The sequence below is a fragment of the Hemiscyllium ocellatum genome, chromosome 2 (assembly GCF_020745735.1).
Source record: "Hemiscyllium ocellatum isolate sHemOce1 chromosome 2, sHemOce1.pat.X.cur, whole genome shotgun sequence".
NCBI classification, from domain to species: Eukaryota; Metazoa; Chordata; class Chondrichthyes; order Orectolobiformes; family Hemiscylliidae; genus Hemiscyllium; species Hemiscyllium ocellatum.
The window spans coordinates 134,784,202-134,799,465 of NC_083402.1; the positions used below are offsets into that span (position 1 = coordinate 134,784,202).

The following is a 15,264-nucleotide window of genomic DNA, read 5'->3' on the forward strand; positions in this document are numbered from 1 at the left end:
TCATATATAACATTTTGTTTTGTTCACCATTATGCTCAAAGGAAGAGAAAACCAAAAAAACAAAGTGGGATGCTGCTAATAGAAGAAATCTAATGAAAAAACAAAATGAAAGGGAACAGGAAGAAAAGCTGTGCAAAGTGGAGGAAAGCAAAAAAGATGAGCAGTAAGTACCAGTTTCTGTTGGTAAATTCTTGCGTGTTGAACATGATGCATGTTGATTATGAAATAATTTGGATCTGACACATCTTCAGATCTTCTTTTAGGAATAGAAATGAGTGCTTTGTGAAGTATTTGTAATTCATCAGTGTTGTGCAGTTCATTTTGAAATAATATGTTTTCTTAAAACCTTTGGGGATCCCAGTTTCGGGAAAGGAATCCCTTTTGACTGAAAGTTCTAAACTTGGATGCGGTGGTTGTTTTCCTCTCGTCAGGTGAACCAATTGCATAAGTATAGTTCATCTGTTAACTTTGATTTATCTTTCCTTCCAGGCAAACCAAAGAGGAGAAAGAAGGAAAGAGAGAAGAAAAACTCAACTTCAAGAAAATAGAAAAAAAAAGAGGTGTCTGTTTAGATTCATTGCAGTATTAATAGAAAAATTATTAACACAAAATATGACTTCCTATAGGGGCGGCACTGTGGCATAGTGGTTTGCAATGCTGCCTCACAGCGCCAGAGACCTGGGTTCAATTCCCGCCTCAGGCGACTGTGTGGAGTTTGCACATTCTCCCCGTGTCTGCGTGGGTTTCCTCCGGGTGCTCCGGTTTCCTCCCACAGTCCAAAGATGTGCAGGTTTGGTGAATTGGCCATGCTAAATTGCCCGTAGTGTTAGGTAAGGGGTAAATGTAGGGGTATGGGTGGGTTGCGCTTCGGCGGGTCGGTGTGGACTTGTTGGGCCGAAGGGCCTGTTTCCACACTGTAGCTAATCTAATCTAATCTTTACCTTGGTTCACAGAAATGTCAATGGAATTGAGACTTCAAAAGTTGCACAGTGAAATTAAATTATCACTGAAGATCGACAAGCCTGTGAGTACTCAGTAGTTGTATACAACATTGGATCTGTTCCTGATTGGTGTAAATTGTGTGATGAAGAGAACGATTGTAAGTTCAATTTCTGAATAATAGCGCTGTGATTGATTTATTTTGTTTTATATGTTTATGTACTTTTTACTATTTGACAATTGTTTCAAGTAGACCCTTCAGAATAGTTTTGTAATTTCAGGATTGTCACCTTTTATCTTGTAATTTTGTGAACGTACAGACTTATGTACAAAATAAGAACAAGGATGGGTGGCTCTGGCATTCACATAGGACCCTTCGGCTGATCTGATTAATCTACACCTCTGAACCTTGCACTCCCTTACTTCTCAAGAATCTACATACTGTTGCCTGAAATATATTCAAGGGTTCTACTGCCTTTTGAGGAAGAAGGTTCAACGGCACCTCTGTCAGAAAAAATGTTTTCTTCTATTACAGTTTTAAATATATGACCCCTTATTTTAAAATAGCAATGCCTGGTTCTAGGCTCTGTCAGGACAGAAAATTTATTTTGCATATGAAACCTAACAAGACCCCTAAGGAGTTTGTATGTTTCAAACAACTTGCTTCTTGCCCATCTTAACTCCAGTGGATAAATGTTCAGCGTGTCTAACCCTTCCTCAACAAAACAAGCTGCCCATTCCAGGTATGAACCTGGTAAACCTTCTCTGAATCACTTCCAATTCATTTACAACCTTCCTCAAAGGAGACCAGAACTCTTTACAGGTGACCACATCTGGAATACTGTACAACTCAATTAAACCTTTTCACTTCTGTATTCAACTTGCCTCGTGATAAATTATAAACAGTCAATTAGCTTGCCTAATTACTTGCTGTACCTGCACACTAACTTTTTGTAATTCATACACTAGGATACCCAGGTCCCCTCTACATTTCAGAGTTCTGCCTCTCACTGTTTAGATGATATGTTTTATTTATTCTTTCTGCCAAAATGAACACTTTTCTTTTTCATCTTTTCCCACATTTTTCCTCCATTTGCCAGATCTTTGCCCACTCATTTAACTGAAAACTTCATAGAATGCTTTCAGAGTAGCATCTTAGAACATCATGTTCTGGATTTGGCCAGAGTGTTGGCTGTATTAGGTCTGATATAGTGTAATAAACTAGTATTAATTCATCTCGCTGAGAAGGGCTCTTTGGACAGCAGCCACCATAATATGACTGAATGTTCTGTTCAGTTTGCGGGAGAGAGGAGCAGGTTTGAGACTATTTTTAAACTTTTTAAATGGTGGAAGTTATATGGGCATGAAAGCAGAGCTGGCTGAAGTGAAGTGACTAATTAGGTTAAAGCACAGGTCAATAAAGATGCAGTGGCAGCCATTTAATGGGATATTTCAGAATATACAGAATATGTTCCAATGAATAAGAAAATGCTAAGGGATGAGCCCACTATCTGTGGTAAACCAGAATGGTTAAAGTGGAGTCACTGGTAGATAGGATAGTGAAGAAGGCAGTTGGTAAGCTTTCCTTTATTGGTCAGAGCATTGAGTATAGGAGTTGGGAGGTCATGTTGCAGTTGTACAGGACATCGGTTAGGCCATTTTTGGAATATTGAGTGCAGTTCTGGCCTCCCTCCTATGCGGAAGGATGTCGTGAAACTTAAAAGAGTTTGGAAAAGATTTGCAAGGATGTTGCCAGGGTTGGATGGTTTGAGGTATAGGGAGAGGCTGAATAGGCTGGGGCTATTTCCCTGGAATGTCGGAGGCTGAGGGGTGACCTTTTTATAAAATCATAGGAGGCATGGATAGGGTAAATAGACAAAATCTTTTCCTTGGGTTGGGGGAGTCCAGAACTAGAGATCATAGATTTAGGGTGAGAGGGGTAAAATTTAAAAGGGACCGAAGGGGCAACTTTTTCATGCAGAGGCTGGTGTGTGTATGGAATGACTTATCAGAAGAAGTGGTGGAGGCTGGTACAATTACACAATTACATCTTTAAAAGGCAACTGGATGGTATATGAATAGGAAGAGTTTAGAGGAATATGGGCCAAACAAATGGGACTAGATTAGTTTAGGATATCTGGGCGAGTTGGATGGAAGGGTCTGTTTCTGTGCTGTATATTTCTATGATACTACAAAAGCATAGAATTCTCCCAAAACTGGTGACTAGTCAAAAAGTTGGACAATATGTTGAAAACAAAGCACAATGACTAAAATTTAATGGAGGGGAAAATAGGTTACAAGAGAAAGCTAGTCAGAAACACAAAAATAACTATAGTAAGAATTTCTATAAATATTTAAAGGAGAGTTAACCAAATGAGACTCAATGAAGAATTAATACTGAAAAATGCATAATGAATTGATCAGGTATTTTGCAGTAGTCTTCACTATGAAGGATATAAATAACATCTCAGGAACAATGATAAAGTAAGAAATGGGGAGGGGATATCACAATCACCAGAGAAACAGTATTAAGTAAATTGTTTGAACTTTGGCTCAACAAATGTAGGGGTCCAATGGATATTATCATGCAGTCTGCAGAGAAATAGGCAGTGAATTGCTTGGTGGACTGGTTTAAATTTTTCAAAGCTCCCTTGCTTCAGAGATGGTCTAATTAAACTGGAAGATAGTGAAGATAACTTTTTTTAAATTCAAAAATGGAAGAAGAAAGTAAGCAGGAACCAAAAGCCAGTTGACATGACATCTGTCATACAAAAAACGTGAAATGCTGTTATAGCAAGGCATTTGGAAAAGTTCAAGAATATCAGGCAAAGTCAGCATTGTTTTGAGAAAAGGAAGTCCTGCTTGACCAATCTATTGAAGTTCTTTGAAGAAGTTATAGGAGAGATTATTAAAGTGGAGAGGATTCTGAAAAAAAATTACCAGGAATATTGAGATATAAAAATAGACTGGGACCTTTTTCACTGGAGCTTAAGAGTTTGAGGGGCGACCCTATTGAGGTTATAAAATCATGAGGGACATTGATAAGGTGAATTAGGAATGGGAATGACATGGGTCTTTTCCCTATGGTGGGGGAGTTCAAAACAAAGGGACAGATTTTTAAGGTGAGAGGAGAAAGATGTGAAAAGGACATGAGGGGCAACTCAGTGGTTCGTGTATGGAATGTGCCAGAGAAAGTGGTGAATGCATGTACAGTTAGAACATTTAAAAGACATTTGGATAAGATCATGAACAGGAAAGGTTTGGAGGGATATGGTGCTAGTTTAGAGACTGGTTAGATCGAAGGGTTAGTTTCCATTCTATGTGTCCCTGACTCTAATGTGCTGTGATCAAAGGAGAACCAGTGGCTGTACTATAGTTAAATTTCTAGAAGGCAAAGTGGTAAGGTACTACATCAACGGTTATTTTGGAAAGTAAATGCTCATGGTAGAGGTTTAGCGTATAGAAGGTGAGGAGATTGACTAATGAGAAGCAGAGAGTAGATGTAAATGGATCTTTTTCAGTGCAACGATCTATGGAATTTGATTGAGACTCCAAACTTATGAAACTTGTCACCTGTTTCCATTGCTAACAGATGTCCCTATCAGTCTGACATACAGTCAGGACTGTGAAAATGAAAACAGAACATAATAGAGAAACTCACCAGATCTGGTAACATCTGTGGAAGAGAAAATGTTAGTACTCATTGAAGTCGTATGGTGTCTCTCTGCACAATTGCTACCACACCTGGCTGGCTTCTCCAGCATTTTTTTTAATTTCAGATATCCAGTATTTGCAGTACTTTATTCTTGTTGATGTGAATAAAAACAATTGCAAAACTAATAACCTATTGCAGCATGTCATCCTTCCAGTTCTACATCATGCCATAGCTCATTTTCAGTATAGTGGTGCATGATTTCCTTTGATGTAGTAAAGAAAATCTATTTACTTAAGCATCTTGCACAATCTCAGAATGTTCCAAAGTGCTTTGTAGTCTGTGGAGTACTTTGAACTTCAGTCACAAGTGTAGTGTAGATAGCTTGTTTCAGTTTGATGCTTTGGTATGTTTGAATGTTTGCTTTGCACAAAAAGGAGGCACTCCTAATGTTGCTGGAAGAACTCCAAACAAAGTCAAGTATTGTTTGCAGGAGGTGTGTATAACTCTAAAGTAGCCGAGTCACATTTCAGATTGCAGTGGAAGGTGAAGGAAACAGTTGAAACCCCAAGGGGCCGCTTACTACACTTGTTCCCTTGATCACACTGGTGCACAAAATCCAGTGTCTCCAGTTCAGCTGCCGCCTGTCGCAGCTAATGCCTCAGCATCGCTAGAGACTTAGTATTTGAGATCAGTTAAAAACTTGTCATCTTGTTCAATGGAGCCACATGTTTCTGGAGGAATTCTCACATTAATAAAATTCAGAATTTCTCAAAATGGGACATTGATGCCATTGAGAGAACAATATGGCTAGATCAGTGCTTCTGTCAGCCTTTGATCACTGCAATTACACATTATTTAGGCATTATTGTTACGACATTTGCTAAAACTAAAAGACTTCCAATTTGATGATTGCCCGACATGCTGAATGGACTATCAACTGTGTATTGAGTGATTATGGATAAGTGAGGCAAAGCCATCTATTCAAAATCCATGCCATTTGTCTTTTGATGACTGTAACTTCATGGACTACTTACCTTGGCACCTAGAATTAACATTTTTTGGGTTACCCTGGGTCCGAGTATCATTGAGAAATTGTATTTGTAATCTTCATGGTGTACCATTTGGAAAGTAATGGGCAGGGTGACCAAACTCTTTATTTTTGAAAAGATGTTATGGATGGAGAAAGAAAGTAGATGAGTTTTACGGAGGAATTCTGAATAATGTATGTCATTTTCAGTCCTTCTGTGGAGATTGCCAAAAATAATTTCTGGTATTTAGGCTGCATAGTCAATGAAAATTAGGAATGATTTAGTTTGGAAACTAAATGTAAAACTTTGCGTAAAACAGTTAGAATGGGGATGAGTTGCAATGTAGTTTAAGTCCTGTAAATTGAACATAACTGAAATTGTTCAACCTAAAGACTTCAAATCGAAACCTAATCATAAATCTAACTTTTTCTTTTAATGCAAGGAATAAAATTGTTACATTTAGGAATTTTGTATTTTAGTAACTGCAAATACAAAATTGATGCGATGCCTCACATATAACTTCTTTTGTTCCTTTAGGATGTGAAAAAATGTATTGAGACTTTAGATGAACTTGCGGCACTCCAGGTTACTCCACAGCATCTGCAGAAACACAGTGAACTGATTGCAACACTTAAGAAGGTTAGATATGTTCAGATTTTAAGAGCTGATTTTCCTCATTCACCTTATTGTGTGTCCATTTTCCAATCTCCCTTCTGAAATTGTTGTGAAGCTAGACCTGAGAGTCAGTTGGATTAGTTGAATGTGGAAACTTTATTTAACATCTCTTGTAAACTTTTTAGTAGTGGTCACTGGGTAACAAGCAAGAGAAAGAATATGCGGCAAAATTAGTGGATTGATCTGGGACATCCGAGCACTGAATCATCAGAGGCAAATCTTTGAAGCGTTTAGAATAAATGATTAATGGAGTAAGTAAGGAATGTAAAGGATGCTCATTTGAACTTGGAGATGAAATTCAATCAGTTGCCGTGTTCCTGTTTTAGGAAACTGCAGGATTGTGCTCCCAGAGGAAAATGTCACAGTGTGGTTGGTTTATTAGAAAAGCATTGTGATGAAGTCTGAGGTTTGGTCTAGGGAATGGTCAGAAGGTGTGCTCCAAGTCAGTTCTGGCTTCACTTGGGTGAGGAACGCAGTGAAGGTCAGGTAATACTGGGCAACCTCAATTATCCGAACGACACAGGCGGGAAGTATTTTGTTTGGATAATTGAATGTTTGGATAACGCTGTTTACCCAAGCATTGGGACCTTGAGATCTTATGGATAATCTGAAATTCAAATAATAACCTGTATACAAAGAGCTTACAAGAAGATGAACAAGGATAATTTTAGGGAAGAGAAATTCAGGTGACAAGTAGGAGTGATTTTAACTGGACTGCTTGAGAACTTTTTTTTCAAAAAAGAAATTGAAGAGTTTTGATAGACTGCACTTCAGGAAAGTTTGTGACAAATGAGGATCATTTTAAAATGGCAGTGAGCACTTCCTTAAGGGAAAATTAGATGAACACCCAGAAACAGAGAAGGGTTATTGGGAAAGAGCGGAGCAGTAAGGATTAGTTTGGATTGTTATTGGAGACATCACTTACATAGGATTAAGTAGAATTTACAAAGCAGAAATGAGCCATTTGGTGCTTATGGTCAATTTGAACCTCTCCCCATCCCCAAAAAAACTTGTTTCACTTAAAGCCACCATTGTGACCATCTGTTCCCTTCTCCCTCATTCTGGTCTCACTTCCCCTTAATTACCTAATTAGTGAATCCCTATTAGTTACTTCCACTCCTTTCTGCGATGGTAACTTGTACATTCTCATGATTCTTTAGGAAAATAAGTTTCTTCTGAATTCCCTTTTTGACTTTTCCATTTAATTATGCTCTTCTATGCAAGAGGGTAATTGTCTTTCTATCCATTCTATCAAACTTTTTAAAGATCTCTATTCAGTGAAACTCGGTCATCTTTCTCTCCGAGATAATCAGCTCACCCTATTGAGTCTTTCCTGAGACATATGCCCATGGGTCTCTGATACCATTCTTGTAAATCTTCTCTCCAGTCTCTGCAGTGCCTCCATATTCTTTTTGTAATGTGCTGACTGGTCCATAATTCCCTGGATATGTAATTACTTTAGCTATCTGCCAGTCCTCTGGAACTATACCTTTTTCAAACATCTATATCTCTGCTATCTCTTCACTGGATTATTTTAAGATGCACAGATGTAATCCACCCAGACCAGACATGTTTGCTAAGTTCACTGTCCTTGTAATTTTAAACAAACTTGTAAATCCCTGCTTAATGTTGGCTTGCTTTTTCACTTTAACCTTGATAAGAAAATAATCCATTTAACCTCAAGTTTCAGTTTAAGTAGCATGCCACAAAAGTTCTTGTTTTGTGGTTTCATTGCACAATAAGACTTCTTACCCAGGACTTCCACCCCCTTATTCCACAATCCACTATTAGATTTTAAAGCCCTGGTGTCTGTTGTCACAGCTACAGACTGGTGAGAAAGTTGGGTAATTCATAAATATCAGTTGAATCTGGTTTCTCCACATTCAGTTCAGTTGGTTATAAAGATAAAGTTCTTCACTGCTGCCAGAGGCAAACATAAAAAGCTGAAGATATTAATCACAAACCCAAGGAATTAGTGACTCGGGGAGTTTGATAAAGAGTTGGAAGGAGCTTTTTATAGCCTTTCAACTTTTCTCACCCTGTAGAAATTGGATCTTGCACTTGAGGGAAATGAGTTATTGAGGACACTTTCATTGGTAAGGTTTAAGATGTGTGCAAGAAATGTTTGTGTCTTGAGCTGCTTTGGCTCAAGTTTATTGAGTTGGCAGCTGAGGTGCAGATTCCTCCATCCATCATGAAGGGAAAAGTTCATCTGGATGCTCAGGAGACAGTCTCACCGTTTAAAATAAGGTCTTCTGATTTGGTCAGGTACAGGAGGGTGTAAGAGAGTGAGGCAGGTAGGGGAATCCAGAGGGCAGGACTTTCAGCCATCTGAAAGTGTTGAATACGTTTGAGGTTATCTCCACCTGTTTGAATAAGAGTATGATTTATAGGGTGGATGAGCAAACTGACCATAGTACCATCTAGTGGAGGGAACAACGAGGAATGTATTGATAGTAAGGCAAAGTATAGTGAGAGGGATTCGCATCATTCTCTGCAGCAAAAGTAAGAATTCAGACACCTATGTTGCCAGCATGATGTCATGCTTTAGGACATGTGCTCAGGGCTAGAGGGGAACTTGTAGTTTAGCAGGGGGCACAGGCATCCAGTTCTCATAGCCCATGAATACATAGAACAAGGAAAGAGAGTGAGGAGCTAGGCACCAAATTAAAAATCAGCACCTCCAAAATTGCAGTCTCCAGATTGTTACCTGAACCATGTGCAGGTTGGCATAGCGTACATAAAATTAGAAATATGAATATGTAGCTGAAAGACTAGCATTGAAAAAGTGCGTTATGACTTATCGCCCACTGATACCTATAGATGGTAAAGTAGGGACTGCACCTTAGGGACGATGCACCTGAAGTGAACTTTTATCCTCATTGAAACTACTAATGTACATGTTGGACTTTGATTTTGCTCTTCAGCCTTTCAGATGGAAGAAAACAAATAATTGGAGGATGCAGGCTTGACATAACATTGCTGACACTGTTTTAAAGCAGTAGGGTTTAGGCTTTTTGTGTAGGATTTACAGAAATAAAATTAAGATGTTTTGCATGGTTTTAATTGCAACAAAGACACTGGGATTGACTTCTTTTTGTTGTAATGAAGCAAAGTCTTCCATGTTTTATGAATAGTTTCTTGGGCTGTGATATATATCCTCGCCTGGGGGCAGCACGTTAGCTCAGTGGTTAGCACTGCTGCCTCACAGCACCAGGGACCCGGATTCGATTCCCACCTTGGGCGACTGTCTGTGTGGAGTTTATACATTCTCCCCGTGTCTGCGTGGGTTTCCTCCCGGTGCTCCGGTTTTCTCCCGCAATCCAAAGGTGTGCTGTGTAGGTGAATTGGCCATGCTAAATTGCCTGTAGAGTTAGGTGCATTAGTCAGGGGTACATATAGGGTAGGGGAATGGGTCTGGGTGGTTCATTCTTTAGAGGGTCGGTGTGGACTTGTCGGGCCGAAGGGCCTGTTTCCATACTGTACGGAATCTAATCTAATCTCAAACTATGACTGTATTCTGTGCAAATAGAAATCTAATCAAGACCATTTCCTGTTTATTTTAAATCATCTGTCGGATTTTGATCGTATTGGTTTTGTCTTGTGCCAGATGCGAAATTACAAAGCCTGTCAAGACATCATGTTCAAGGCTGATATGATCTACAACAAATTCAAATCCATGTTCTTGGTTGGTGAAGGTGATTCTGTGATTGCACAAGTACTGAATAAATCTCTTGCCGACCAGCGGCAGCATGAGGAAGCAGTCAAGGCACGAGAACAAGAGAAGAAAAATGATCAAGTGGAAACTAACAAGAAAACTGACAACACAGAGGAACAGCTGACAGGTAAAGTTCATATCAATCTTTCCCACTCCTTGTCTACCTGTGAATTAACTGCACAAGCAGGGTTCTGTTCTCTACTATCAAAAGAATTTATTCCATTGCATGCTGTCCATCTAGAGTAAGATATTTAGCTGTGACTGAAGTATCTTGCTACCCTAAGATCTCACTAATCATGGTTCTCTATGGTTGATAATATTTATAAATCTGTTGTGGTTTCCTTTTTGTTTCCAGGTTCTCTGTCTGCTAATAGTTGTTTAGTATGGGCACATTGTTTGTCTGACACACTATGTAAGGAGATCCAGTGGACTGGCTTTACTCTCTCCTACCTTTTCAACCCCTTCAATTCGTGCAGTCCAATCAGAATTCTTGGTTTATCTCTCCAATTGCTGAGAGCCCTCCTACCCTATACAAGAGAGTCAGTGAGGATGTGTTTCCAAGCAATCCGCATCACGTTTAAGTAGCAGGCTTTGCCCACTTTTCTCCATTGTGTTCATTTACTCCATTTATTACAGGGTAGGTTTATCATAGAAACCCACTGAGTGTGCAGACACTCTCCAAAAAGCATCCCACCCTATCCCTGTTACCCTGCATTTCTCATGGTAAATCCACCTAACCTGAATATCTTTGGTGTAGGGTAGATAGTGGAGGAAAGAGGAAGAAAGGCAGGTCAAAGCTTATGTCAAACCTGCAGTCTTTTCCACTTCTTGATGTTAGAAATATATTTATGTTCGCTCAAAAGCATCAGCCAGTGCAGGAGTTTCTTCCGGGAGGGATTGGCACTAAGTGCACCTGTAAATCCAGAAGTTTGCAGTTTATCGGTGTACCTCTATTTTGAAATCTAAATCCCAGAATACATTACATTGTTTTCTTTCAAAAGTGCTACAGCTGAACTCCCAGGTGAAATGAGTCAAAGCTTTTATTCTTGGTTAGTATCCAGTGATTGATAGTAGAATATGTGAACACTAAGTGTGGCAAGTATCCCAATTGTAGGGCACATTTGTGAAAGACATTGCTACTTGTTGACAGAGTAGGTGTCTCTAGGAGAGAATAGAAAATTGGGGAGATCCTTTTATAGTTTATTGCAATATAAAATTTTGAGTGAGCTTTTCAATGTTACTTCAGCGTTTTGATCCCTGGAACTGCTAACTGTGGCGTAGTTTGAGCAGCTTCTGTAATACAGCTAAGTAGCCTCTTTCCTGTTTATCAGCTGCTAAAACAGTGAATGGAGAAGTTGTAGCACAGGATACAGAGAATGACCACACCTTGAAAAGAGCAGAGAACAAACCCAGCGATGAGAAGAAGAATAAATCAGACGCTGCACAGCCGCCACAGAACAGGTCAGTGTAATGAAGCTTAAAGCTTGCTGGGGGTTGAAATCCATTGAGGACCTGGCTCTGAATGTGGTTAATCTGTTTTTGTTAGCTATTTTATCGCTTTTGTAGAATGGCCTATGCTATGGACCTTCTGTGGTTGCCCCTGAGTTGTCAGTTGGTGAATGGGCTGGATTATATTCTGAAAACCAAAAGGTGCCACTTATTGGTTAACCTGTTACGAAGCAGTTCTGTTCAGATCATACTCTCAAACCTTGCAGTCAGGAGGATGTGGCGTGTTGGTGCTGAGCAGTGTTAGGTACAGCTAAAATTCCTGGCGCTCCTCATTTCTGTACTAACGTAATCACCTCCACTGCAGAGATTAGATATACAAAACGATTTTCATTCATGGTAAAGTTCTTCATTAACACATCTCACATTAGGTGGAACAAAGGTGTATAACTTTTAAAGAAACTTGCTGCAAAATGGCAATATATCTCCCAATTCAGGCCCTCATATTTCAACCTACATCTGACCCTACAAAGGAGCTTCGCACTACGCACCCATATATTTAACTATAGATTAACTGCCCAACATGGTATTGTTATCAACTTTTATTTAGGAGCTTTAGCATAAGAAATTGACAACAAACCATCTTTTAAGTAAGATGACTCAGCACAGTACAGAACAGGAGAAAGTGAGGACTGCAGATGCTGGAGTTCAGAGTTGAGAGTGTGGTGCTGGAAAAGCACAGCAGGCCAGGCAGCATCCGAGGAGCAGGAGCATCGACATTTCAGACATAAGCCCTTCATCAGGAACAGTACAAAACAGGGATGGATTAGTCCTGGCTCTCTCATTTTTGTCCAGTGCCATTTTGATTGATGTCTCCAGTAACTTAGAATAGAAATTTATTTTCATGTGCATTTTTAAACGAAAAATACAGTGAACAGTTTTATAAGTCTCCCCACCACGATGCCTATGTCAATGACAAGTTGTACATTTCTTAGCTATTGGAGGGGAGCAGACTAACAGTTGTCCCTTTATTGAGATTGAAATGGTGATTTTAATCAAATAAAATGTGACCAAGTAACTCATTATTTTCTCTTTCTCATCAGTGAACTGCATCAGTTTGATGCCTCGCAGTTGGCAAAACAACCCTCGGCCAATTCCGAGGCTGAGCAGATGGAGACTGGACCAGGAGCTGACAGCTGAGTAACTCCAACCTGCATACTGCCACCAAATTTAAAATGTAGTGCCTAGCACAGGTGTTGTTAGTAGGACATGGGGAGGGGAGAGGGGGTGGGGGGGTAGTGCTTTTGTTTCCCTTTTTTTGTAACTTCTGATTTGTAGACAACTTGCTATTTAATACTGAATATCCAAAAGGAAACCCCCATAAAAGCAACATAACAGCAAATAAGCACATAGTAGTGTTTTACTACATAGAATTGCTGAAGCCTAGGTGTACATTTTTTATTTGGATTCTTTTCCTGCCTCTGTTGAAAAATGTTTTATACGGTAATTGGAGGGTGGTGGGTTTTCCTTGTTTTTGGATGTGTATAGTAAATCAGTGGTGTTTTTATGTTGATATGATGTTTTTTTGTCTTAACCTGTCAAGGCCAAATCTGCTTTAACGCCAAATAATCAAAAGTAGTCTTCGTTCCTGCCCGTTTAATTGCAGGTTGTATCGTAAAGAAACTTATGTGCCTTTTTAAAAAATTTTTTTTAAACATTTTGCTTTGATCTAGTAAATCAAGTTTGTTGCAGAAGTATAGTTATGCTTTCTTGTAGTAGCCTATAATGGTTCTGTGTGAAGTTGTTATAGAATGGTTAGGTATACCAATAACTTTTTTTTAATACTAATGTCTTTGTAATGCCAAATGCTTCCACTTCAGATGAGCCATAGAAGCACTTCTGATGTGTTACATTTTGTTTTGTCCATTGGGGAAGGATTTAGGCCTTAAACTTTGCTGTAAACTTGCAACAAAATAAATGTTTGGTTCCTTCATACTAATTAACTCCAGTCTCTTTAAACTACCTATAGGTGTTAGATGACTGGTGTGAATATTCCTTTAAAAATTCAAGACCAATACAAAAGGACCCTAATTCTGTTGTTGCTTTCATGCATATGTTGTGAAAATTCTCCCTAGTGTTCCTTAGCTTTCACTAAGTGCAGCTGTACTAATTTGCCTTAACTACTTTGTGAGAGTGACTCCATGGTTCGTTCATCTTCGTGTCATTTCTAACACCGGTCTGTTACAGGCTGGACAGGATTATAGTTACAAGATTTATTGATATGTTAGAAATAAAGTGGAGCCTCTGGTGTTACTATCCAGTGCTTCAGACTACATAATAACAGCTTTGACTCTGGGTTTGCAGGGTATGCTGGTGTTGATCACATTCTGGCTAAAATGGAGGTCACTCCTATGAGGTGGACCTGCCTTTGGGCAGAAAACTCTTAAAGCACAATATAGAGATGAATTGTCCTTTTTCAAAGAGATAGGTATCAGTGCTGTTTCCTGTGGATAAATGGTTGGAGCACTGTATGAATGCAGGGCATAATATCAGAAAGTTTGTTTACTACACTTTCATATTCTGCCACCTACAGTCAGAATAGCAATAGGTTTCAAGAAGGCATAAACTGAAATATTTACTTCTATAAACTGACCTATTTTAATAAGTGTGAAGTGAAGCATTTTAGTAGGAAGAATGTAAACTAAATGATGTTTTGAACACTGCAATAACAGACTGTAGCGTCTAATAAACAACCTGTGCATTCACAAAGATTAGATGAAGGTTATTAAAATGGCTGTGGGATCCTTGGTTTTAATAGAAGCAAAGTCTGTTTTTACAGCACTCACATCCTTGGGGCCAATCTTTCTTCCCCTTAAAACTTCCTACTCTTCACCTTGAAACGGTGACCCCTGGTTCTGGACTCTTAAGAGGAAGTGTTTCTCCCTGTCCACAATGTCTATACCCCTCAGAGCATGGAAGGCTAAAGGAAAGAAACCCAGTCTATCCGGTACTGTAACTGGTTTGCTGCAGCCCAAGCAACATCCGGGTTAAGTTCTTTTGCACCGTCTTTAGTGCAATTTCATCTTTCCGTAGTTTGGAACTTCAGCTATGACCTAACTAATGTTACATACAGTTTCATCATTACCACCTTACTCTGATTCAATGCCTCAACTAAAGGCAAGTATCTTTTAAACCACTTTATCTTCCTTGGAGAATCCATGGACATGCATACAAAGGTCCCTCATATCCTCTACTTTCTGGGGTCTTACCATTTAATGTGTATTCCCTCCCCATATTTAAAATACCACCAAAATTTGTCATCTCTGAACTTAACTGATTACCCGTACATTCATATCTAGATAATTAATCCATACAACAAACAAAGGGACCCATCACTGTCTGCCTTGTACTTTGGCTTAATCTGTCTGCCATGCAAGGCCTTGCTGAATGCAGAGTACAAAACAAAGAAAGTTATATTAATCTTTAGGATAAGAGTTTAATTAAATTGCATTTATTTATATACTGCTAAGGCAATCAAAACTATACACACCATTACCTTTGCATTAAGCTAAGAATTGTATCATGCAGGTGCACAAATCATTAGAAAGTAAAATTAAAAAAAACTTAGTTTGATTTATTTTTCACCCAAGGAACAAAAGTTGGTTCCCACAGGAACATGAAGATGCCTCAATTAGAATACAATGGGAGTAAAGGGAAGACAAGTCTCAATCATCAGTGTATCAAGGCTTATGCGAAGGACCCCCTTTTTATATGCTGCAATTGCAATATCATCAACTGTAATA

At 39.0% G+C, this 15,264-nt stretch overlaps 1 protein-coding gene across 1 annotated transcript in view; it reads left to right on the plus strand.

Moving 5' to 3' along the window:
• Nucleotides 1-12,746, plus strand: part of psip1a (PC4 and SFRS1 interacting protein 1a) — a 35,940-nt gene extending 23,194 nt beyond the window's left edge. The window contains exons 9-15 of the mRNA XM_060840375.1: nt 42-163; nt 490-560; nt 954-1,024; nt 6,160-6,261; nt 9,908-10,142; nt 11,347-11,476; nt 12,565-12,746. Coding sequence (XP_060696358.1) covers nt 42-163; nt 490-560; nt 954-1,024; nt 6,160-6,261; nt 9,908-10,142; nt 11,347-11,476; nt 12,565-12,661 — 828 coding nt within the window. The 3' untranslated portion in view covers nt 12,662-12,746. The remainder of the gene's footprint in view (nt 1-41; nt 164-489; nt 561-953; nt 1,025-6,159; nt 6,262-9,907; nt 10,143-11,346; nt 11,477-12,564) is intronic.
• Nucleotides 12,747-15,264: the final 2,518 nt, after the last annotated feature.